This window comes from Microcaecilia unicolor, unplaced genomic scaffold (genome assembly GCF_901765095.1).
Source record: "Microcaecilia unicolor unplaced genomic scaffold, aMicUni1.1, whole genome shotgun sequence".
Lineage (NCBI taxonomy): Eukaryota > Metazoa > Chordata > Amphibia > Gymnophiona > Siphonopidae > Microcaecilia > Microcaecilia unicolor.
The window spans coordinates 141,092-164,594 of NW_021963139.1; the positions used below are offsets into that span (position 1 = coordinate 141,092).

Here is a 23,503-nt window from a genome sequence, read left to right on the forward strand (position 1 = left end):
GGCCTAAAAATCTGATGATGGCCTTGTTGCTGAGCACCTGCAGAAGCAGGGCTGCTTGGTAAGCCTTATTAGAATTTAGTGTGACATTCAAAAGCAGTGCAAAAGCCAAGATCAAGGAATTGATGGCTAAAATCCTAAAAAGTTTGGTTCAGAACATGGAGGCTGATACAGGTAAAATGTCAGCCAGAGTCACAAGATATGGAACTGATCTCTTCATCTTAGAAGAGATGGTTGCACAAGATTAGGAACAGTCCATATTAGGAGTTGGCCATATTAGGAGTTATTTACAAGACAGGAAAAAGATTAAGAAACAGGTGGACACCTGACCTGTGGTTAAGATAAAAAAATCCCTCTCCATAGACTTGTATGGGGACCAAATACTATATAAGAACTGTGCATCAGAGCTATCGTTGGAGTCCCTCCCCAACTTGCCTCGGACAACTTCGAAGCTCTGGCCGGTTGAACCCAGAATCTGTCTGATGTCTGTACCAACTTGAAGTCCTGATTTGGGTGAGAATAAAAGACTATTTCTTTCACTAACCTGCTCCAGTCTCTGTTTCAATCTCTTCTCTTTAAACTGTTTCACAGACACACAAGTAAAATTCTATCTCACTATTCTCTAGTCTCTGTGTTAATTTCTCTGTTTCATTTCACACCTTATATCACATAAATAGACTATCTTTTAAACTCTAGTACATCTTGTGGGAGAATAGATGCCCTAGGATGTCCTTGGAAATTAGGAGCCAGAAAACAGAGGTCATATTTAAGAGACTTATTATGAGCCTTCTGAAACCCTCTCTCCACCTCCGTGGGCAAGGGTCCTGCGGGGGTCTAGAGAGGGGTAATTAAAAACAGGATCTAACCCATCTTGTATTGCTGCGATATGGTTAGGACTTCTGATGATTGATATGAGCTCTCTTGAGCAGGGACCGTCCTTCCCCATGTTTAAACTTGTACAGCGCTGCGTAACCCTGGCAGCGCTATAGAAATGCTAAGTAGTAGTAGTAGTAGTGATGAAACACCCAGATGCAGAAAACTGAAATACCATATGTACTTGTGTATAAGTCAAGGGCAGTTTTTGGACTAAAAATGGCCAAAAATGTTGTGACCCTATGTATAAGTCAAGGCTGGGTTCCACATTGTTCTCTCTCTCCCTCCCTCCCCTGCATCTCCAGGTCCAGCTTTGCTCCTGCTCTCTCTCCTTCCCATATCCCACAGCTTCACAGATTTCAACAGTGCTCAGAACAGACTTAAAGCCAAAAGGAAACAGCTAAATAATTACATATAAGTATGAGAGGATTATAGATTTATCCCTCACTGATAAGTCTTCAATTCAGTTTTATTTACCTCTCTCTCACTCTAAACTTGAGCAAGTTGACAAAAGCAAAATGTTGTAGAAAAATATTTTCACAAATCACTCACCCTTCCTATCCAAGGAGAATATTTATTCAGGAATTACTATTTCTCAGCGCACACACACCTACACACGAACACGCACACACACCTACACACGAACACACACACACACACACCTACACACGAACACGCACACACACCTACACACACGCACACACACCTACACACACGCACACACCTACAAACCTACACACACGCGCACACCTACAAACCTACACACACACCTTCTCAGCTAAGATTCCTTTTTGAACCTATTGCTTGAGCCATCAGTCAATCACATGGCTTTTAGCTATCTCCAGGTCACCTGACAATTGTCATTCACACTTTCCTGCAGACATACCCTCCTATCAATATACATGCTCAGCACAAACTTTCAACTAGCCACAACATTTACAGATTTTAAACAACAACTATTTATTTTTATTACTTCCCAGACTCACATACAAACCTCCTCCAAACCTCTTCTCTTTAATTTGAACACTGTGGAAGCTCACAGTGAATTACGAGTTCTTCCTGCACCAGGTACATAAATAGCACTGGTTCAATGCAATAAAACAACTTTAGCACATCTAGTGTCTGTCTACAATACTTCTGTGAAGCTAACAATAGCAAGAGTGCTATGGCACTGATGGGAATGACCCATGCATGAGATGACCCTGGTTTATTGATGTGATTTTGAAATCAAAGTTTCTCAACTTAAAAATCACTCGCCCCCTAATATTCTGTCTCCCCTCCCTTTATCTGCCTTGAATCAGTTACTTTCTTTTTGTTATTTCTATGGTGACAACTTCTCAACCATACTAATATATGCGTTTGATTTCCCTAGAAAAAGTAACCAGTAAATTGTACCTATGTTTCAAAGCACTGATAAACACAGATTTTTATACCCTCAAAGGACGCGAATTAGATGGAAAATAAATAAAAATAGAAGCCGTGCATATAGTATGCATTGGAATCCTTGGCAACTAGTCACTATGCAAGAAACCTTCTTTTTTGGCATATTAAAAGGAAAACATATTCTTGTATAAATACAAAAGAGAGAAAAGAGCATATTTCCTGGTTATCGGGGGATCATCAAAGTCCCCATGTGCTTATTTTGTAGAAGAATAGTACCTTGGAAAGAACTTGTTTTGTTCTATCCAATAATCAGTGGGTAATGATCGCGTGAGGAAAGTGTTTAATAGCATACAGCAACATGATGCCAGCTCCTTAAAAATGTATCCTTTCATTATTTACCAGTACACTTGGTACAATAATTTTTATTATCTTCTGTCAATATGTGCACTTTAGGTATTAGGGGCATATATATTACACAAAACATACTGTAACCATTTACTTTTACTAATATGATTACCCCGGGATTTTTGGATAGCATGTTGTTTCTGCACCACAAATCCTTTATGGAACAAAATAATCACTCCTGCCGGACTCAACATAGTCCCCAGCCCACCAGGTTTGCAGTTTCCTATGTTCTTCCATCCCCAGATGTGTTTCCTGAAGCATAGCTATGGAAGTAAGCTGCCTGTTCAGTGCATGTAAAATCTTTTTACTTTTGACTGGAGAAGAGGTGCCCCCCCCCCCCCCCCCACATTCCATGACACCACTTTCAGTGCCATGGTGGGTCACCCATCCATAGTAACCAATTAACAGATGAGATGGAACTGAGAAAGGAGGGGGTCGTCCCAGCCTCCAACCCCCACTCAAGACCCAAAGTTGAATCAGAATGTCCAATATGCCGCTTGAAAATGTATAATACACTCAATAGAATGACCATCACCCATCCAACCCATTCCTTTGCATCCCATTTTCTTGTAAGCCTTAAGCCTCCTTTCCTCACTTCCCATTCAGTAGAAAGCCAGAATACTGACCAGGTGCACACTATGTACCCCAGTCCTCCTCCCCCCTCCCTGATCCAATGTGTAAAACAAGGTTCCAGGATTGACAAATTCTCAAGTAATTACATGGAGCAAAATTGTTTCCCAGTTCTCCATAAATCAGCAGGGAAAACTTTTTAGAATATGTCCTCATGAGTTCTGAACTACAAATGGTAATCGTATATGTATAGTAGAAACCAGAACCAACCAACTGTACATTCCAAACAGCAATATTACTATCAAATCATTATCTATTCGATGAGAATTGCTTCTCAAGAGGAATTTTATCTATGCACTAAAAGGGGGGAACAGAAGATAACTCCTGGTCCATCCCCTCTGGTTTCTCTGTGACTATAAACTCAGACCTTAAGCTCATAAAGATAGCCAACCATGTGGATCCCAGTTAGTTAGTAGTTAGGCGCATAGCAATAAATGAGTTGTTATTCACAAGAGATCCACTGATGGCAGAAATGGTGAAAAATATAGGGAAGCTTCATCAGGTGTCCAAATCACATTGTGACAGCATATCCGAAACATGAATATATTATTTCAGCAACCATCTAGTTATCTCAGAAAATCAGGTTGCTCCCTCCTTGGGGCCATGTGCAGGTAAAATGTTATGTTATGTTGTTAAAAACTGCTGAGCCTTCTGAGGTTTAAGGAAAAATTGTGTTTTTTGCCTTGATGTGTGACTTTCAGTTTAGCAGGATACAGCAGTTCAAAAGAGACTTTCGCCTTCATTAGCAAAGAGCATAAGGGAACAAAAACTCTTCTCATATTTGTCACTTTACCTGAGAGATCTGGAAGGTCTGATAGTCCAGTGTTTGGCCCGTTTGTATATCTCTCAATATTTCCTCTTTACGGACGAAATTTAGCAACCTTAAGAATGCTGCTCTGGGCCGGGGGGAATCCAAGATGGCGGACGTGGCTTGTTAGTGCTCCTCGAGATTCTCTGGATTTCCTCCTGTTTGATATATATAAATATTTCTTCTTTACGATTTACCTCAAAAAATGCCACATACCAAACGGAAGGGGGTGGTTAAAAGCTTGCCGTCCAGACGACTCTCGAGGGCTTCACTACAAGTAAGCTGCGGGAAAAGGAGCAGAGGAGCCCTGCTACGGGAATGATTGGAGGAGTGACGATTCCCTTGGGGCATGATACCACCCTTTCCTTGCCCGATCTCAACCCTCCTCCGTGTCCTGCAGAGAGTAGGGCCGAGGCGGAGTTTTCAACGGCGTCCGAAGCTGGCGCCGAGATTTACTCGGTGGATGGCGCCTCTCCCAGAATGGCTGCAGAGGAATTACATCATGAGTCTTCGACTCCAGCGGAGGTGTGACCCTGGGAAGTATCTGGGTAATGTTACAGCATTTGAACAGAACTATTCTCAAAACTGCTTCAGAAACTACTTCCCTGGTAACTAAAGTCGACTCTCTCAATGAATCAATAGAGAAAATACGTCAAGAGGTAAGCTCTCAAAGAAATGACTTTCAACGAGAAATAACATCTTAAAAAATACAACGGAGAGCTTGATTAAGGACAAAATTATCTTGCATAATAAATTAGATCAGTTAGAAAATTTTAACAGGCGACTTAATCTGAGAGTAATAAATTTTCCAAAGATGCAAGAATTGAGTGCTCTTGAACTCTTTAAAAAATATTTGATTGAAATTCTCAATTTCTCCTCTGAAATGATTCCTCCGATTAATAAGTTATATTATCTTCCAATACCGCAAACAGAGGAGCAAAAGAAAAAATCAGAGAATCAAGTTGTACAACCTACTGGAATACAAAATTTGACATTATTCTTGGAACAGACTTTGACGGAAGTCCAATCTCGCTCCACTTTGTTGGTATCCTTTGTTTTTGAACGAGATGTTAATTCTATTTTCAAATTGTATTTTAGAAATGCCTTAAAAGAATTTCTTGGAGCCCGTGTGTGGATATATCCAGACGTAACAAGAACGACTCAAGACAAATGTAGGAAATTTCTTCCATTGAGGGAAGAGACTAAGTTACTAGGTGCTAGCTTCTTACTATCCTACCCTTGTAAATGTTTGATAAAATACAAAGGTATTAAGTACACTTTTTACGATCCGGAACAGCTTAAGAGTTTTGTTGATTTAAAGAAAATTGCCCAGTGATCCCCAGGGGAAAGTTTTGAGAGAAATGTATAAGATACCGTGGTTTACGTCCAGGCCTTTTTCTTTTTGAAATAATATGATAAATGTTCTTCTCAACTTCAGGATTCTCCCCTATTATTTAGTGGTCTAAGATGAGAAATTTAATTGTCTTTATTTTTGATAGTAATGAATTAATTGATATTGCTCTCATGTTACTTATGCAAGTTTGTGCTTGTGAGTGTATTGGAAAGTTATAAATAAATAAATAAATAAAAAGAACGCTGCTCTGGGTTGTTGTTTTTGATCACGACTGAGTCCGATCCTGTGGGCCCGTTCAATTCTAAGAGGACTCACTATGTTAGAAAGTTGCAGGCCCTGCGACAGCCATGTTTCCAGGAATCCCTGAAGCTCCAACTCAGCAATAGACTCTGGCAGACTAATTAAACACAAATTATTGCGCCAGCTGCGATTCTCTAAATTGTCAACCTTGTCTTCTAAGTGCTGACACATTTTGTTAAGTCTCTGATTCTCCTGAGTCAAATAGCCACTATCAGTCTCCAAAGTGTCTAGGCATTGTGCCGCCGAATGAAGGTCCTGGATAAGATTTTCTAGTTGTTCATACATGCTTTCCAGTTTGTCCATAATTCGTGATCAAGCAAGGCTTCTACAATCATGGTGATCGCTGTTATTTCACCCGTCCCTGCAGCTTCCACTTGGGGGAAGGAGGTCCTGCTGGATTCACCATCTTGTGTTCACTTCCATGAACACGGTCCTTCTCCCTTCGCTGCGATTTTGTCGCTATGTTAGCAGTTTTCAATGTCTGGACTCAACAGATGACGGTAGGCAGACATTGAAGTGCCCCAATTTATATTAAGTACCCCAGAGCTGATAATGTTATTTGGGCTGAAAGGGCTGGAGGGCGGCGGAGCCAAGAGTACGGTCTGCTCAGCACCATAGTGTCACGCGACCTCAGCATGACGTCATTATTCTGGAATGTTGTATTTGCTTTATGCTAGACATAATAGTACCTGTGCTTTCCAAATAGTTCTACTTTTGACTCAACTGTCCATAGAATGTTATCTTCAAAGGCTTGGGGATAATCCAGGTGTGTGTGTCTGCAAATGAGAGATGAGCATTGATGTTACTCTTGGATAGTAGCAGTTTCCACCTTCCTACTCTCCTATGAATCCCATTTTTGCCTAGTTTCTTTCTTATTGTGGAGTCATGAACACTGGCCTTAGCTGAGGCTAGAGAGGTCTGCAAATCCTTGAATATTCTGGAATGTTTTGTGACTTCTGAGAATGAGTTTATTGCAGTTGTCTTGGAACAGTGATGAATCTTACCCAAGAGTGGCCCGACCTACCAAAATTAGTCCAAGTTTTTCTCCATTTGGAGATATTGGCTTTCACTGTGGGTTAATGGAGTCCCAAAGTTAAATGGCTTTGTAACCCTTTCCACACTATCTTTCAATAACTTTTTTTTTCTCTTTATTTTTTTGGGAATTTTCTTTGATCAGGTGCATAGGGATAGGAATGGTGGTAGGAAAAAAGGAGGCAAGGATGCCCCTGTATAAGACTCTGGTGAGACCTTATTTAGAATATTGTGTACAATTCTGGAGACTGCACCTTCAAAAAGATATAAACAGGATTGGCATTGGTCCAGAGGGTGGCTACTAAAATGGTTGATGATTTTTGTCATAAAGCATACGAGGATGATATAAAGATCTCATTATGTATACTTTGGAAGAAAGGCACGTGAGGGGAGATGTGGTAGAGACATTTAAATGCCTAAATGACTACATGCACAGGAGGCAAGTCTCTTTCAGTTAAATGGAAGCTCTGGAACAAGGGTGCATAGGATGAAAGTAACCTGAGAAAATACTTCTTCACAGAAAGGGTAGTGAAATTGTGACATGACCTCTTGATGGAAGTGATAGAGATGAAAACAGAATCTGAATTCAAGAGAGCTTGAGACAAGTACATAGGATTTCTAAGGGAGTGATAGGGAGAGTAGGTGGCATGGATGGACTGACTGGATAGGCCATATGGTCTTTATCTACCTATATTTTTTTCCATATAGCATAACATAGCTGGCTGCAATCAAGCCTGACTGGGTTCAATCAGCTGAATGTAATTGTAAAATTTAGTCAGTTGGTTGATTGAAAAGCTAAAGGACCAGTTAATTTTTCAAGTGGATGATATGGTTGTTGGTTAACTTTGTTTCTTAAATGTGACATAATTTATAAACTGTGTTGTGTTTACTCAGGTTCCCTTTGTCTAGTACATTTTTGTTTAAAGATCAGAAACAGCATGACATATATGCAATAATAGGGAAAATCAAGAGGTTGGTAAATACTTTTTCACATCACTGTAATAGTGAACACATCCCTATGGAAAGAAATATTTTCTGACAGCGCTCACTAGAATAATTGTTAAACCATTACTGAAATGTCAAGGGTCGAATGAGTAATCATTGGCCAGTTATCAGCTAGTATCAAACTTGACATACTTGGGTAAGGTGATTGAGAAGGTGGTGGTGGGACAGTCTGGATTTAGAAAGAATTGGCTTTGTTTTCCTGATCCTACCTGCGATTTTGGATCCACTGAAATGGGTGAATAGGGTGTGATCTGCTTTTGATCAGCTATTTTTGCAACAACTATATCATGTAAGGGTTCATGGCATTCTGTGGAAATAGATGGCCTCTCTTTTTCAGTAGAGACCTCAGAAAGGAGGTTCTTGGGACACTGATGTTGACATCATGTGAATTAACAAGGCTTAGTATTGTCCGTATTCCAGTTCAGTTACACAGTGTGACATTCTGACAGTGGGCTTAGATATCACTTGTTCATGGTTGATGTTCAGATCTGTCTAGTTTCATATGAGAATCAAATGGATCTGGGTGGACTGAATGCCTATTTTTCTCAGGTAATGTAGTGGTTACTGGCGCATGAGTTGCATCTAAATGATAGCAGATTAGAGGCTTTATGGGTCATCTAGAACAAGAAAAGCCTAGATTAACAGAGTGAAAGGAGTTTAGGTAGAGGCTACCCTGGTAATGCATGTCCAGATTTCATCCTCAACTAGCTCATCTTATTGGAAGCTGAAGATGATTTGTCAGTTGCGTAGGTTTAACAGGTGACAGTGACACAGGCTTTGATAGTATCAAGACTAAACTATTGTACTGTTCTTTAGGTAGGATTACTATAACAGTCTCTCTGCTGGTTACAACTTGTGCAGAATACAGCAGTGGGATTGGTGGAGAAGCTGACAGACGTTCAAATATTTGAAAAGTATTAATCCACGAAGGAGGTAGAACGAGAGGACATGAAATGAGATTGAAGGGGGGCAGACTCAAGAAAAATGTCAGGAAGTATTTTTTCACGGAGAGAGTAGTGTATGCTTGGAATGCCCTCCCGCGGGAGGTGGTGGAAATGAAAACAGTAACAGAATTCAAGCACGCGTGGGATAAACATAAAGGAATCCTGTTCAGAAGGAATGGATCCTAAGGAGCTTAGCTGAGATTGGGTGGCAGAGCTGGTGGCGGGAGGCGGGGATAGTGCTGGGCAGACTTACACGGTCTGTGCCCTGAAAAGGACAGGTACAAATCAAGGTAAGGTATACACAAAAAGTAGCACATATAAGTTTATCTTGTTGGGCAGACTGGATAGACCATGCAGGTCTTTTCTGCTGTTATCTATGTTATTATGTTAGTATGGGTATCATGTTTACCCTTTATGAAATCCCTTCACTGTTTACCACTGTGCAGCAGGATTAATTTCAACAGGTTGAAAGTAGCTTTTACTGTAGTATAAAGTTTGTGATCAAGTGGAAGCCTATTTTCAGAAGGCAGGTTTCTACTAGTAGCCCCAGGAATAACACATGTTCAGTTGGAGATGGTTAGAAGTTGGGTTTTTTTCTTGGTGGCACTGACTTGTTGGAATACATTACTAGAAAACATCCTGAGTTGTTCAAACTATTTGACCTTCATTGAATCTTTTAGATTTGGTTAAAAGCACTGTATAAATCTATAAATAATTTTTGAGTCATACAATTGGTCCCCCAATTTACATGTTGGGACCTCTTACTCCACGATCTTTGATATAGAAATGGAATTAATAAATTAAAAATATTGAACGCTCTTAACGCTGTTCTCAATACAAATTTCAAACAGACAGTGGATCAGGTCATTAATAATCTGTATACAAATATAACAAAATTTTTACCAGTAAAAATTTGTGTGTGAGATAATGTGCTCAGTTCAGTGTAATGACACACAAAAGCGTGAGGCTATATATCAAGAGCCATCATTGCACATCCACGATCATATAAACCAGGCAACCATCTCAATTCCCAAATGAAGCAGCAGTTCAATGACAGCTCTTATGTTCCTTATGTTTGTTTGATTTGTTTATGATGCATTGCTGTCTACTATAATAACCTCTTGGAATATACATTTAAATAACTCTAAAATATTTTCAATCAACAAAGCAATACCTTTAAATTAAGAAAACCATTTTATTTCACTTCCCTGAAGTTAGAAAATCCCCAGCAAATGTCCTGCTGCCATGCTGCTGCTACTGTGAGCAGATACAGTTTGTTTTTCCTCAAAACATGGCTGTTTTTTTTTTTCTTGAACAGGTCGAGCTCCTCCTAGAAACACCATGGTGGACCTCAATAGTGGCAACATTGATGTGCCACCAAATATGGCTTGTTGGGCCAGCTTTCACAACGGTGTGGCTGCTGGACTGAAGATCGCTCCTGCATCCCAAATTGACTCAGCCTGGATTGTGTACAACAAACCGAAAAATGCAGAACTGGCCAATGAGTATGCAGGCTTTCTAATGGCTTTGGGGCTCAATGGACACCTCACAAAGCTAGCCACATTGAATATACATGACTATTTGACAAAGGTGAGACCTTCCTTTGATAACATTTTCCTTACTGGCAGGACAGGCTTAGCCACTCCTACCCTAGCTGAGATAATATTTAACCATTTCTCTGTCCCCATGTGCAACTTTTTTAAAATTAGTCACCTATTGTCTTATGCCTTCTGTAATAGGCTTTCATTTGGATTGTCGTTGCACCTACTTTATATTTTGGAAAGTTTAATAAATAGATTCAAACATAAAGGCAAAATAAAACATGGGGGAGAGGGGGGGGGGGGTTAAGATTATAAAAGTTTGAGGACTGTCAATAATATTATATATTTTTTGCTATGTTCCAGCCTTGAGAAGTGTAAGATTGCTTTGAAATTGTTGTGCAGAGGAGAAATTGTGTTTTATGACTTGTCATCAATAAAAACCGTTGAAATATAAAATTAGTCACCTTATTTTCTCCTACCCTAGCTGAGATAATATTTAACCATCTCTCTGTTCCCATTTGCAACTTTTTAAAAATTAGTCACCTTATTTTCTAACTCCTCTTAATCTCTTACCTCTCTATATGTTCCATCTTTGCTTATACCCTACACTGTCTATTAAAATGTTCTATTATGTATTGTGTTGACATTGTAAGTACTATACTATGCCATACTTTGTATTGTTTGAATATTTTTACTGCTGTAATTGTCTATTGCGCATGTTTGATTTATTCTTACTGTACACTGCCTTGAGTGAATTCCTTCAAAAAGGCGGTAAATAAATCCTAATAAATGTTTGAGTATGTATTATACCACTCTTCAACCAGATATTGGCGTGTTTACGTACAGGAGGTAATTTATAAGGAGGCTTGTACTTTTAAGCAGAAAAGTTATATGCCCATTTGCAATATTTTAATCATTAACACATGTATGTGGCCTCTTATAAAAATTATTTATTGGGATTTATTAACCACCTTTATGAAGAGATTTAGCCAATGCAGTGTACAGCAGGTACATCTTGACACAAATCTTACAATTTTATTAGCAATATAGCAATAGTGAAATGATCAAACACAAGCATAAATACAGTCGGTGAGCTAAACTTCGAGATGGGAAATTGAATCCTAGGAATGACATGACGTAGTATCCGAAATATTCATGATTAAATAGAACAATCCTATAATAAATATGTGATAAGTGTTAGCAGGGCACAAATAATATATCATAGTGAGCAGCATGGAAAGCACATTCATATTACATACTATAGATATACCATGTCAGCACAATACAAATGAAACAGGAACACATGACATCATTCAAATAACACAGATATGATGCTCATCTAGCTTTTGTATCTGTATGACACAATGAAAAGCTATTCTTTGTATGTGAAACTTCAATCCTTGTTTCCACCTAAGTTAACACACCATGTGAGAGGAGGAAAAGACTTCACTGACTGAATTGGCTTTTAGCAACATTTGCTAAATAGCCTCACAACTAACACATTCTCAGACTGAGAAACCTCCTCTCACTTTATTTAAACAATCTTTTAGGTGAGACCACTATCTTTTTCTTTATCTTTTCATTTTATTTTCTTTTGCAAGAGTCCCAAAATGAATACCTTATGCAAAGAAATTCTCAGTACTAAATCTATAGAATATATAGAATGCAAAAAATCTCCAATGCTTATCTTTGAAGCTGTGTGCTTAACGGAGCTGCCCATTTCACTGGATGCTTCATCAGGAGCCGCTTCAAAACAAAACTTATTTACACCAGCACTGGCATCTCTGCAAAACATAGTACAACAATCCTATGAGTGTATTAATCAAATCCAATCTTGTACAGCTGTATTCATATCCTTCTCTTCACATACTTTTTCCAATGGAGCTTACTCTCCACTTCGGGTTAATGCTGGATTCCAAAATGGCGCTTGCATTAGTAAAAACGCTGACCTAAATATCAGCCAATCAGCTCAAATTCTTTCAGCCAATCAAAACTGAAGAACAATAAAAAGGCAGGATAATTCACAAAGAAATGCACAAAAATTCTTCTTAACTAATCAGGAAGATAGAAAAGCTACATCCAAACAAAAGGCTGTAACTAAATCATTCTCAAAAATGTTTTCCATTCAATATTGAGAAACAAAGTGGGAAGTGGACCAATGACTTCAGGACGTTGAGACTATGGTGGTATATAAAGGAGTAAACTTTATTGTAGACTCGACACAGTACTGTGTTTTGGCCACAGGCCTGCCTCAGGAGTCTTGAGCAATGTCAAAGAACTTCTAATTACTGGTTAGTCTTGAGTGATGCACAAAAAAGTATCCGATACTGGTTGTACTCATCAAAGACTTTCACGATCGTCAGCTGCCCATACATAGTAACATAGTAGATGACGGCAGAAAAAGACCTGCATGGTCCATCCAGTCTGCCCAACAAGATAAATTCATATGTGTATACAGTGGGGGAAATAAGTATTTGATCCCTTGCTGATTTTGTAAGTTTGCCCACTGACAAAGACATGAGCAGCCCATAATTGAAGGGTAGGTTATTGGTAACAGTGAGAGATAGCACATCACAAATTAAATCCGGAAAATCACATTGTGGAAAGTATATGAATTTATTTGCATTCTGCAGAGGGAAATAAGTATTTGATCCCCCACCAACCAGTAAGAGATCTGGCCCCTACAGACCAGGTAGATGCTCCAAATCAACTCGTTACCTGCATGACAGACAGCTGTCGGCAATGGTCACCTGTATGAAAGACACCTGTCCACAGACTCAGTGAATCAGTCAGACTCTAACCTCTACAAAATGGCCAAGAGCAAGGAGCTGTCTAAGGATGTCAGGGACAAGATCATACACCTGCACAAGGCTGGAATGGGCTACAAAACCATCAGTAAGACGCTGGGCGAGAAGGAGACAACTGTTGGTGCCATAGTAAGAAAATGGAAGAAGTACAAAATGACTGTCAATCGACAAAGATCTGGGGCTCCACGCAAAATCTCACCTCGTGGGGTATCCTTGATCATGAGGAAGGTTAGAAATCAGCCTACAACTACAAGGGGGGAACTTGTCAATGATCTCAAGGCAGCTGGGACCACTGTCACCACGAAAACCATTGGTAACACATTACGACATAACGGATTGCAATCCTGCAGTGCCCGCAAGGTCCCCCTGCTCCGGAAGGCACATGTGACGGCCCGTCTGAAGTTTGCCAGTGAACACCTGGATGATGCCGAGAGTGATTGGGAGAAGGTGCTGTGGTCAGATGAGACAAAAATTGAGCTCTTTGGCATGAACTCAACTCGCCGTGTTTGGAGGAAGAGAAATGCTGCCTATGACCCAAAGAACACCGTCCCCACTGTCAAGCATGGAGGTGGAAATGTTATGTTTTGGGGGTGTTTCTCTGCTAAGGGCACAGGACTACTTCACCGCATCAATGGGAGAATGGATGGGGCCATGTACCGTACAATTCTGAGTGACAACCTCCTTCCCTCCGCCAGGGCCTTAAAAATGGGTCGTGGCTGGGTCTTCCAGCACGACAATGACCCAAAACATACAGCCAAGGCAACAAAGGAGTGGCTCAGGAAGAAGCACATTAGAGACATGGAGTGGCCTAGCCAGTCACCAGACCTTAATCCCATTGAAAACTTATGGAGGGAGCTGAAGCTGCGAGTTGCCAAGCGACAGCCCAGAACTCTTAATGATTTAGAGATGATCTGCAAAGAGGAGTGGACCAAAATTCCTCCTGACATGTGTGCAAACCTCATCATCAACTACAGAAGACGTCTGACCGCTGTGCTTGCCAACAAGGGTTTTGCCACCAAGTATTAGGTCTTGTTTGCCAGAGGGATTAAATACTTATTTCCCTCTGCAGAATGCAAATAAATTCATATACTTTCCACAATGTGATTTTCCGGATTTAATTTGTGATGTGCTATCTCTCACTGTTACCAATAACCTACCCTTCAATTATGGGCTGCTCATGTCTTTGTCAGTGGGCAAACTTACAAAATCAGCAAGGGATCAAATACTTATTTCCCCCACTGTACCTTACCTTGATTTGTACCTGTCTTTTTCAGGGCACAGACCGTATAAGTCTGCCCAGCAGGATTCCCCGCCTCCCAACCACCAGTCCCGCCTCCCATCACCGGCTCTGGCACAGACCGTATAAGTCTGCCCTCCACTATCCTCACCTCCCAACCACCAACCCCTCTTGCCCCCCACCTGCTCTGCCACCCAATTTTGGCTAAGCGTCTGAGGATCCATTCCTTCTGCACAGGATTCCTTTATGTATATCCCACGCATGTTTGAATTCCGTTACCGTTTTCATCTCCACCACCTCCCGCGGGAGGGCATTCCAAGCGTCCACCACCCTCTCCATGAAAAAATACTTCCTGACATCTTTCCTGAGTCTGCCCCCCTTCAATCTCATTTCATGTCCTCTCGTTCTACCGCCTTCCCATCTCCGGAAAAGATTCGTTTGCGGATTAATACCTTTCAAATATTTGAACGTCTGTATCATATCACCCCTGTTCCTCCTTTCCTCCAGGGTATACATGTTCAGGTTAGCAAGTCTCTCTTCATACGTCTTGGAATGCAAATCCCATACCATCCTCGTAGCTTTTCTTTGCACCGCTTCCATTTTTTTAACATCCTTCGCAAAGTCCATGAAATCGTCTTGGGCGTTTGTCCAGCTTCCTGGGAGCGATAGAACAGTATGATGCATAATTGACCTGCAAGTGTTATGTTGGTGATTTTGCATGCTAGAATTTCAGTTGGTGTGGATATATGTTCAGCAACAGGCTCAACGGTGAATGTGGATTTGTATATTATTGCAACTCCACCTCCTTTCTTTTTGGCTCTGGTGATGTTTTGTATCCTGGTGGGCATAGGTCCAGCAGTGCTGGGTCGTCTTCAAAGTGCATCCGTGTTTCTGCTATGAGCAGTTAGCCTAGTTGTTCCATTTCTATCCAATCTCTCAGCAGTGCTGTCTTACTGACTGCCAATCTCGCATATATATATCCTATTGGTATCGTGACATATGTCTCAAAGTTAATTTTGGCGTATTTAACATTTGTCTGTATGGTCTGTTTGTTTTGAGATTGTAGTCTTTTTGAGTGTTATTCTGGCTTGGCTTTTTGTTGTTGGTTGTTGGTTTTGTCTCTATTTTGTTGAGATAGTCGTATTTAGACTCTTCCAGTTGATGGTGGGATCTTGGTTTGTCAGTGATACGTATGGGGATTTTGTTCCATTCATTAGCTGATGTCCCTAGTATTCCAGTTATCCATATTATTATCGAATAATAGAAAACTCATGTTCTTAGATTGGCCATTTCGAGAGGTGAGTTGGCTTGAGGAGCTGGACCTGGAGAGTTTGGCGACCTCGGCTGAATATTGGGCTGCTCCGGACCGAATAACGTTATTTGTTTGTTTGGTTTTTTTTCAAAAAATAAAAGCCCTTGAGCCCCCTCCCGTCCCAATGCGCCCTTTTTCCTTCCTTCCCCTGTTCGCATTAAGACCCTCCCCTGCTATACCTGCCACCTCCCCCCAACGGTGAAGGTAAGCCCCCCCCCCTTGGGCTTACCTATATCCCTGGTGGTCCAGTGGGGTCGTTGGGGGCAGGAGTGCTTTGCTCCTGCCCCTTGCAGTGTCTTAGGAAAATGTCTGCGCTCCTGCCTCCAACTACCTCACTGGACGACCAGGGATGTAGGTAAGCCCGGGGGGGGGGGGGGCGTGGAGGATCTTGTGGGGGGAGGGTCTTAATGCACGGGAGGAAAAAGAAGGAAGGAAAGAGAGGACACTGGGATGGGAGGGTGGATCAGGAGCTTTTATTTTTATTTTATTTTTTTACACTGAAGAAAAAATTATTCGGGTGCTGGCCCAATATTCAGAACCGACACCCGCATAGCTAAGCAGCCTTATTTAGGATAGTTCTAGACCTGGCCTAAATGAAACAGCTTAGGTATGCGGTTGCTGGCACTGAATAAAGCCTGTACCCACATAACCTGAGGCTGCTCCCCATTGCTGCCCCCAGTGCCACACCGACCTGCCCACTTTTTGTTGGGGCGATCTCAGGGGATATTCAGCAGCACTATCCAGTTAAGTGCTGCTGAATATCCACAGTTAGGAGCCAGGAAGCTATTTAAGCGGGCAGGAGAAGCTCGTGCTCACTTAAAATCAGTTTGAATATCGGCCTCAGTCTCTAGGATACACATAGCCTCCAGGAAGCCTTCTACACAGACATGTCACCATTTCAAGATGAGATGATTTTCCCAGAGCACTTGACACTACTATGGAGTGCCTCCTCACTATTTCTAATTCTGGACTCAAAACTAACTCAGAGTACAGTTAAATGCTATTAGTGCTTACCACTCAAAAGTTTCATAATAAACCAGTTTCTGTTCATTCCTGGATTGTTGGATTCATGAAAGGTTTATTTCATACCAGTTATCTTATCAAATCAAACCAGCTCCAGTGGCATAGGACGTTAGTATCATCTTCACAGCATTCATGAAACCTCCATTTGAACCACTCCATTTCTGTTCTCTGAAATTCCTTTCATGGAAAGTGCTGTTCTTAATATTACGTACTTCAGCCAGAAGAGTAAGTGAACTTCAAGCACCCGCCTTACACCAGGTTCTACCATAACAGAGTTCTCTGAACCCACCCAAAATTTCTCCCTAAAGTAGTAGCAGAGTTCCACCGAAATTAGTCTATTGTACTTCTTTTCTTCTTCCCTAAGCCACACTCTCATCCTGGAGAAGCAGCACTGCATACCTTAGACTGCAAGCGTACCCTAGCGTATTATCTGGAGTGGTTACTACTTGAATGTTAACTCCAGCCTCCAGCCCTCTTTTTCTGCCAAGCTCATTTGGCAGCTAGTGAGTCTTACATGTGAGAATATTATGTCTGCTTGTCCTCCGAGAAAGCAAAGTTAGTTACTTGTAGCAAGCATTCTCTGAGGAAAGCAGGTATATATTCTCATATCCCTCCCACCTCCCCTGGGAGTTGTCTTAGCTTTTATATTATACTGCTGGTCCCGTGCTCGTGGGCGAGAAAGCACCTGCATATGTGCGGTGGGGCACTACCTCAAAGTTTTAAAGTGACACAGCAGTAGCCACACCAGGCTCCGTGGATGATGTCACCCACATGTGAGAATATATGCCTGCTGTCCTTGAAGAACAACTGCTATAAGTAAGTAACTTTGCTTTATTTACTATCGTATTCTGCATTTATATGTTCTTCTATGATGATTTTTAATTGCACAGAACCAGATTGTTTAATACCCATTCTCATTTTTAATGTTTTCATTGCTTTTTTTTTTCTCCCTAGGGCCATGAGATGACAAGCATTGGACTCTTACTTGGTGTTTCTGCTGCCAAGCTTGGCACAATGGATATTTCAGTCACCCGGCTTCTCAGCATTCACATTCCTGCCCTCCTACCACCAACATCTACAGAGCTGGATGTGCCTCATAATGTGCAAGTGGCTGCTGTGGTAGGAGTTGGGCTAGTGTACCAGGGTACTGCACACAGGCACATCGCAGAGGTCCTGCTGGCTGAAATAGGTGAAAAGGGGGGATTCCAGACTTTTTCAATGAGTGAGAGGGTATTTGTGCTCTAAAAAATTGCTAAATTATTTTCCTTCTTTCTTGACTTTATGGTAATTTGATCAGCTGGGCATGGCAGTGTTGTCCTCTGTTGTTGTAGGAGGTAAAGTTGTTAGCCGACTATATACTTATCGTGGGCAGACTGGTTCAGTTCTAGATTTATCCCCTTGGGTTCTAATATTTTACAAGATAAGCAAGCTAACAAGTGCACATGTGCTGGCTCTGTTGAAGAAAAAATTAAAAGCTCAGCAGTTTGTTTTCAGATATAGTTAGATACACTAGTAGAGGAGGATTAGTAAAAGTAAGGCTTACTTTCTTAACTCCTTATATTATCTCTGAATATCTTAGTCCATGCAGACATTATCAAAATGAAGTTTCACATTCCAAGCACACTAACATATAGTTCTAGAGAAAATTTTAGGGGAACCAACAAAAATTTAAGAAGAAAGCAAAGTATTGGGTCTGGCCTTTAACTATGTCCACTGTTGAACGAAGCTGATTATTTTTTTATTTTGAAAGACTTTAAAGTATAAAAATAGTCCAAAAAGCAATATAATTTCTGCAAGCTTTTATTTTCTGCACTAACGATCTTTCAGACTAGGTATATAGGCCTTATGAAATTCTGTGGTGATGGAAGGGAAAGGATTTATAAGACCATACAGGATTCTGGAAGAGGAGTGGCCTAGTGGTTGGAGAAGCATGCTGAGAACCAGGAAGACCTGGGTTCAAATTCCACTTCTTCCACTGATAATCCTTGTAGCCTTGAGCATCATTTCCTTGGGTACAGGTTTAGGTTGTAAGCCATCTTGGGCAGGGAAGTAGCTGCAGTACCTGAGTATAACTTACCTTAAACTCAGATTTGGAAAGGAAAGTAATTACATCTAAACTCAAAATTAAAATGCCCCATAGCCTATATAAGAAATGTTTTCTTGCATTTCAAGGATACCTCCTCCCCTTTTGTGAACCTCCAACCATTATAGTAGGGCAATAGTGGACTGCGAGGAATTGTAGGTGGATCTTGTAAGGCTTGTGAACTGGAAATCTAGTTCTATATCTTGACTTCATACCTAACTAAATTTATCATTAAAATTGGAATGTTTTCCAACTTCACTAGGGTCTATTGTATTAACTTATTTTAAAAATTCATTGGGAAATAAAGAAGATTCTGCAAATTACAGACCAACTGCGAATATGCCTACGTTTACAAAGATAGATATTGGAAACCTTAATGGCTACACTTTTTTTTTTTTAGGATCATTATGACATTTTGCACCCGTTTCAGTTTGGATTTAGGAAGGGTTCCAGCACAGAATCACTACTTGGTTTCCTAGTTTATAATACCAGAAATCTGTTAAGTATTGGACAGCAAGCAATAAGCCTACAGTTTGGTCTCTCAGCAGCTTTTGATGTAATTATCATTGCCTAATGTTGAATATCTTGAATAACATAGGTATTTGTGACAATGTTCTAAAGCAATTTTAGAGGTCTTTTTTGGTAGATAGGAGTTATAAAGTAAAATATCCGTAAAAATTCTCAGAGTTTTGGAAAGCTGAGAAGTGGGGGTCTCACAGAGCTCCCTTCTCTCTCTCCAATTCTTTTAATGTATTGATGAGCTCTCTTGGAAGATTTTTTTAAATCACAGTTGAATATACACTTTTACGTTTATATTGAAGACATCGCATTATTAATACCTGTATCACACAAAGACCTGGCCCCATTGTCTATTACTCAAACCTGTGTAAATGTAGTTGCGTTTTGGGCTGTAAAATATCATCTCAGATTGAACACAGACAAGACCAGGATGTTATGCTTGGGCAATATGTAACTCCACACTTTCAAATAATACTCTTGTTTTGAAAAAATGTTGCATTTCTAAATGAATCAGTATTAAAAGTATTGGGAGTATTGACAGATCCTATGTTATGCTTTGAAGCTCATGTCAACTCTTTAAAGACAAAGTTTTGGAAATTGAAACAACTTCGCAGGAATCATAAATATCTCTCTACAAATTATTTTAGCTTAGTAGTCCATGCCCTTGTTAAATGAGGCACCTCCTTCTGCCTGGAGCGTCTTCTGCCTTGCCCCGATCCTGAAGTGCAATGGGCTCGTACCTCCGTGGAAACGTCTGGATTGTGGGTGCGTGGCTCTACCTTCCCCACACTGCTTGGGAGCACAGCAGTAGGGCCGACTCAGGACCCAGCATTTGGTCTATGCAGCCCAGGTGATCTTATGTTGAGCAATTCTAGATTGTGGGTGAGGGAGCAAGACCTGTTGTTAACGTGTGTTAAAACTTTTAGTGCACATTAAACATTTTAATGCGTTGTTATTATAGCGTTAAATGTGCAGCCCTAATAATAAGTCATCAACAATCTCAGGATTCAGTCTAGCTCTCCTGTCTTCCACAGTCCTCACAAAATAGAAAATGTCCTCTCAGAAAACATGCTGGTAGCAGAAATGCACAGGAGCCTCCATGCAAGTTTTGCCAGTTTTGGCCAGCACTTTTGCTTTTTTTCCCAAAACTCAAAACAATCTGTATCACTCGAACAGAAATAACTGTCCAATTCATTAACAATAGCCTTCAAAGGAGGCATTGTTCCATAATAGTTGCTCATAAACCTGCTAACATCCAATTCTTTTGGTGAGTGACTCTTCCACAGATGCAACGCTTTCTGTGCATGTGGATTGTGAGGATCCCGACTTGTTGATGTTGAGGGACTCGAACCTTCCATTTCAATCTGGTTTTAGTACAGCCTTCTCGAAGATTTGGCTGCCTGTGTTTTTACATCATCTGGAAGACAATTGGATTGTGTTTCAAACGTGGGTATAGAAGGGAAACAACACTGCAGTGAATGAAAGGGAAAATAAGGGTCAATTAAGTGTTGGAAATGCTCCTTGATGCCAGCAACAATGGATTAATCTGTTGCAGTAACAGTGAGATGCTTCAGCAACTGGGCATGTGATGGAAGGACGTGGCAGATGGTAGGAGTCTGATCAGCAGACAAGACTTGTTGCCACATCAAAGGCAGGCAAGACACAAACGATGTAATTTAACAGTACTTCATTTAAATCCAAAAGCAACTTCTGCAGTTTGTGTCATTGAATTCAGTTGCCAGTTGTCCAGGATGAACTTGTGGAACTATTGTTAGTAATATGTAATTTATCTTTAAAATCGAGCGTGGTACCGGAAGATTGGAGGGTGGCCAATGTAACGCTGATATTTAAAAAAGGTTCCCGAGGGGATCCGGAAAATTTTAGACCGGTGAGCCTGACGTCAGTGCCGGGCAAAATGGTAAAGACTATTATAAAGAACAAAATTGCAGAGCATATTCAAAAGCATGGGTTAATGAGACAAAGCCAACATGGATTTAGTGAAGGGAAATCTTGCCTCACCAATCTATTACATTTCTTTGAAGGGGAAAAACATGTGGATAAAGGCGGTTGTTATTGTGTATCTGGATTTTCAAAAGGCGTTTGACAAAGTACCTCATGAAAGACTACAGAAGAATTGGAGAGTCATGGGATAGGAGGTAGTGTCCTATTGTGGATTAAAAACTGGTTAAAAGATAGAAAACAGAGAGTAGGGTTAAATGGTCAGTATTCTCAATAGAGAAGGGTAGATAGTAGGGTTACCCAGGGGGGTCTGTGCTGGGACCGCTGCTTTTTAACATATTTCTAAATGATCTAGAGATGGGAGTAACTAGTGAGGTCTATAAAATAATTAGTGGAGTGGAACGAGTAGACATGAATCATTTGTTTACTCTTTCCAAAAATACTAGGACTAGGGGGCATGCGATGAATGAAGCTACAAAGTAGTAAATTTAATACAAATTGGAGAAAATTTGTCTTCACTTAATGTGTAATTAAACTCTGGAATTTGTTGCCAGAGAATGTGGTAAAGGCGGTTAGCTTAGCGGGGTTTATAAAAGGTCTGGACAGCTTCCTAAAGGAAAAGTCCATAGACCATTATTAAATTGACTGTGACATTTATATCCCACATTATCCTAAACAAGTTTGAGTTCAGTGTGACTTACAATAAATAGTATAGGATATGTAACGAAGTGTAATGCATAAGAAAGTAATTTGTTGTAAGAATCCAATTTTACAATCTAGTATCATAAATATACTGTGATAACTATGGATGTTTAACATTTAGAAAATCTATTATGAATGAGAAATTGTACATGAAGCAAAGAGAAAGTTAATGGTAAATAGAGTAATATCCAATTCAGGTAATAATTACTTGTTTGAGATATGGTTGTTCTTTGTGAGGGTTTGTTTGACTAGGAACGATTTGAGAATTTTGCGGAATCTAGTATATTCCTGTATATTTCTTATTTTGGGTGGTAAGGAGTCCCACCATTTGGTTCCTAGGTAAGTGAAGTCTGCAGAGCGGACAGTTTTGTAGATCACTTTTTTGCAATTTGGAAGATGTTGTCTGAAATAGTTTCTTGTCTCATATTTAGCGTTTCTTTGAGGTAAGTTTATTAATGGTATTATATAGTCTGGAGCTGTGCCATTTAGGATTTGAAAGATAAAGGTACATAATTTGAAGGTGATTGTCACTTTGATGGGAAGCCAGTGTAATTTGATTAATAATGGGGAGGCACTTTCAAAACAAGAGAGTTTGTATATGAACCTGGCTGCAGTGTTTTGAGCTCTTTGGAGTTTTTTTTCAACAGGTACTTCTTACAGCCAGCATATATGGCATTACAATAATCAAATTACTACTACTACTACTAATAACATTTGTATAGCTCTACCAGATGCACACAGCGCTGAACACGTGACACATAGAGACAGTCCCTGCTCAAACAGCTTATAATCTAGGTAAAAAAGACAGACAAGACGTTTACGGGCAAGGGAATTGGGATGATGTTAATGATTGTACCAATAGTCTGAATGTTACTGATGAGAAATAGGGTCTGATCCTTTTTAGTTTCCAAAGAGATCGGAAAGATTTTGTGATTACTGAGGAAACTTGAGTATAAAAGTTAAATGTTTGTCTATAATTATACCTAGAATTTTCAGATTATTGTCAATGGTGAATGAAGTGTTGTCAATTGTGAAACTGTTGTAGTCTTTTTGGTCATGATAGGTCGGTGATGACCATGAATTTAGTTTTTTCTTTATTTAGCATATTTTTGTGCCCTCAGAGAACTCCCTAGTTAACTGGAAAATAAATGCCCAGAATAGAACAGTAGTTAGGAAACGTAAATGAGCGGAATATCAAGATTTAAATAAACTTGAAACTTGAATTGCCGACAGGTTGCTGATCAGCTGTTTCCCACAAGTTTGTCAATCTTGTCTGTAAGCTGCAAATATTTGTTCATCCCATAGTTTAGATAGAGGCCTAGATATGACGGATCGAATTGGAATGAATTTTTGATTTAATTTTGAGCTTGGTTTGCATTACTTACATCATTTTGCACTTTTTTTTTTTCTAGGACGTCCTCCAGGTCCTGAGATGGAGTATTGCACAGACCGGGAATCCTATTCTCTGGCTGCTGGTCTTGCTTTAGGAATGGTTTGTCTTGGGGTAAAGTATTGCCTTTAATTAAACTGCTAACATTTTTCCACAGTTTAATATTTTGCTAAGGCTGCTTTTAACTCTTAACCCCTTA

General features: G+C 40.2%; 1 protein-coding gene across 1 annotated transcript in view; it reads left to right on the forward strand.

Moving 5' to 3' along the window:
* The window catches only part of LOC115458998 (anaphase-promoting complex subunit 1-like), a gene marked incomplete at its 3' end in the record, with an annotated part of 157,761 nt that overhangs the window by 121,703 nt on the left and 12,555 nt on the right, over window positions 1–23,503 (forward strand). The window contains 3 exon segments of the mRNA XM_030188858.1: window positions 10,050–10,321; window positions 17,606–17,840; window positions 23,327–23,418. Coding sequence (XP_030044718.1) covers window positions 10,050–10,321; window positions 17,606–17,840; window positions 23,327–23,418 — 599 coding nt within the window.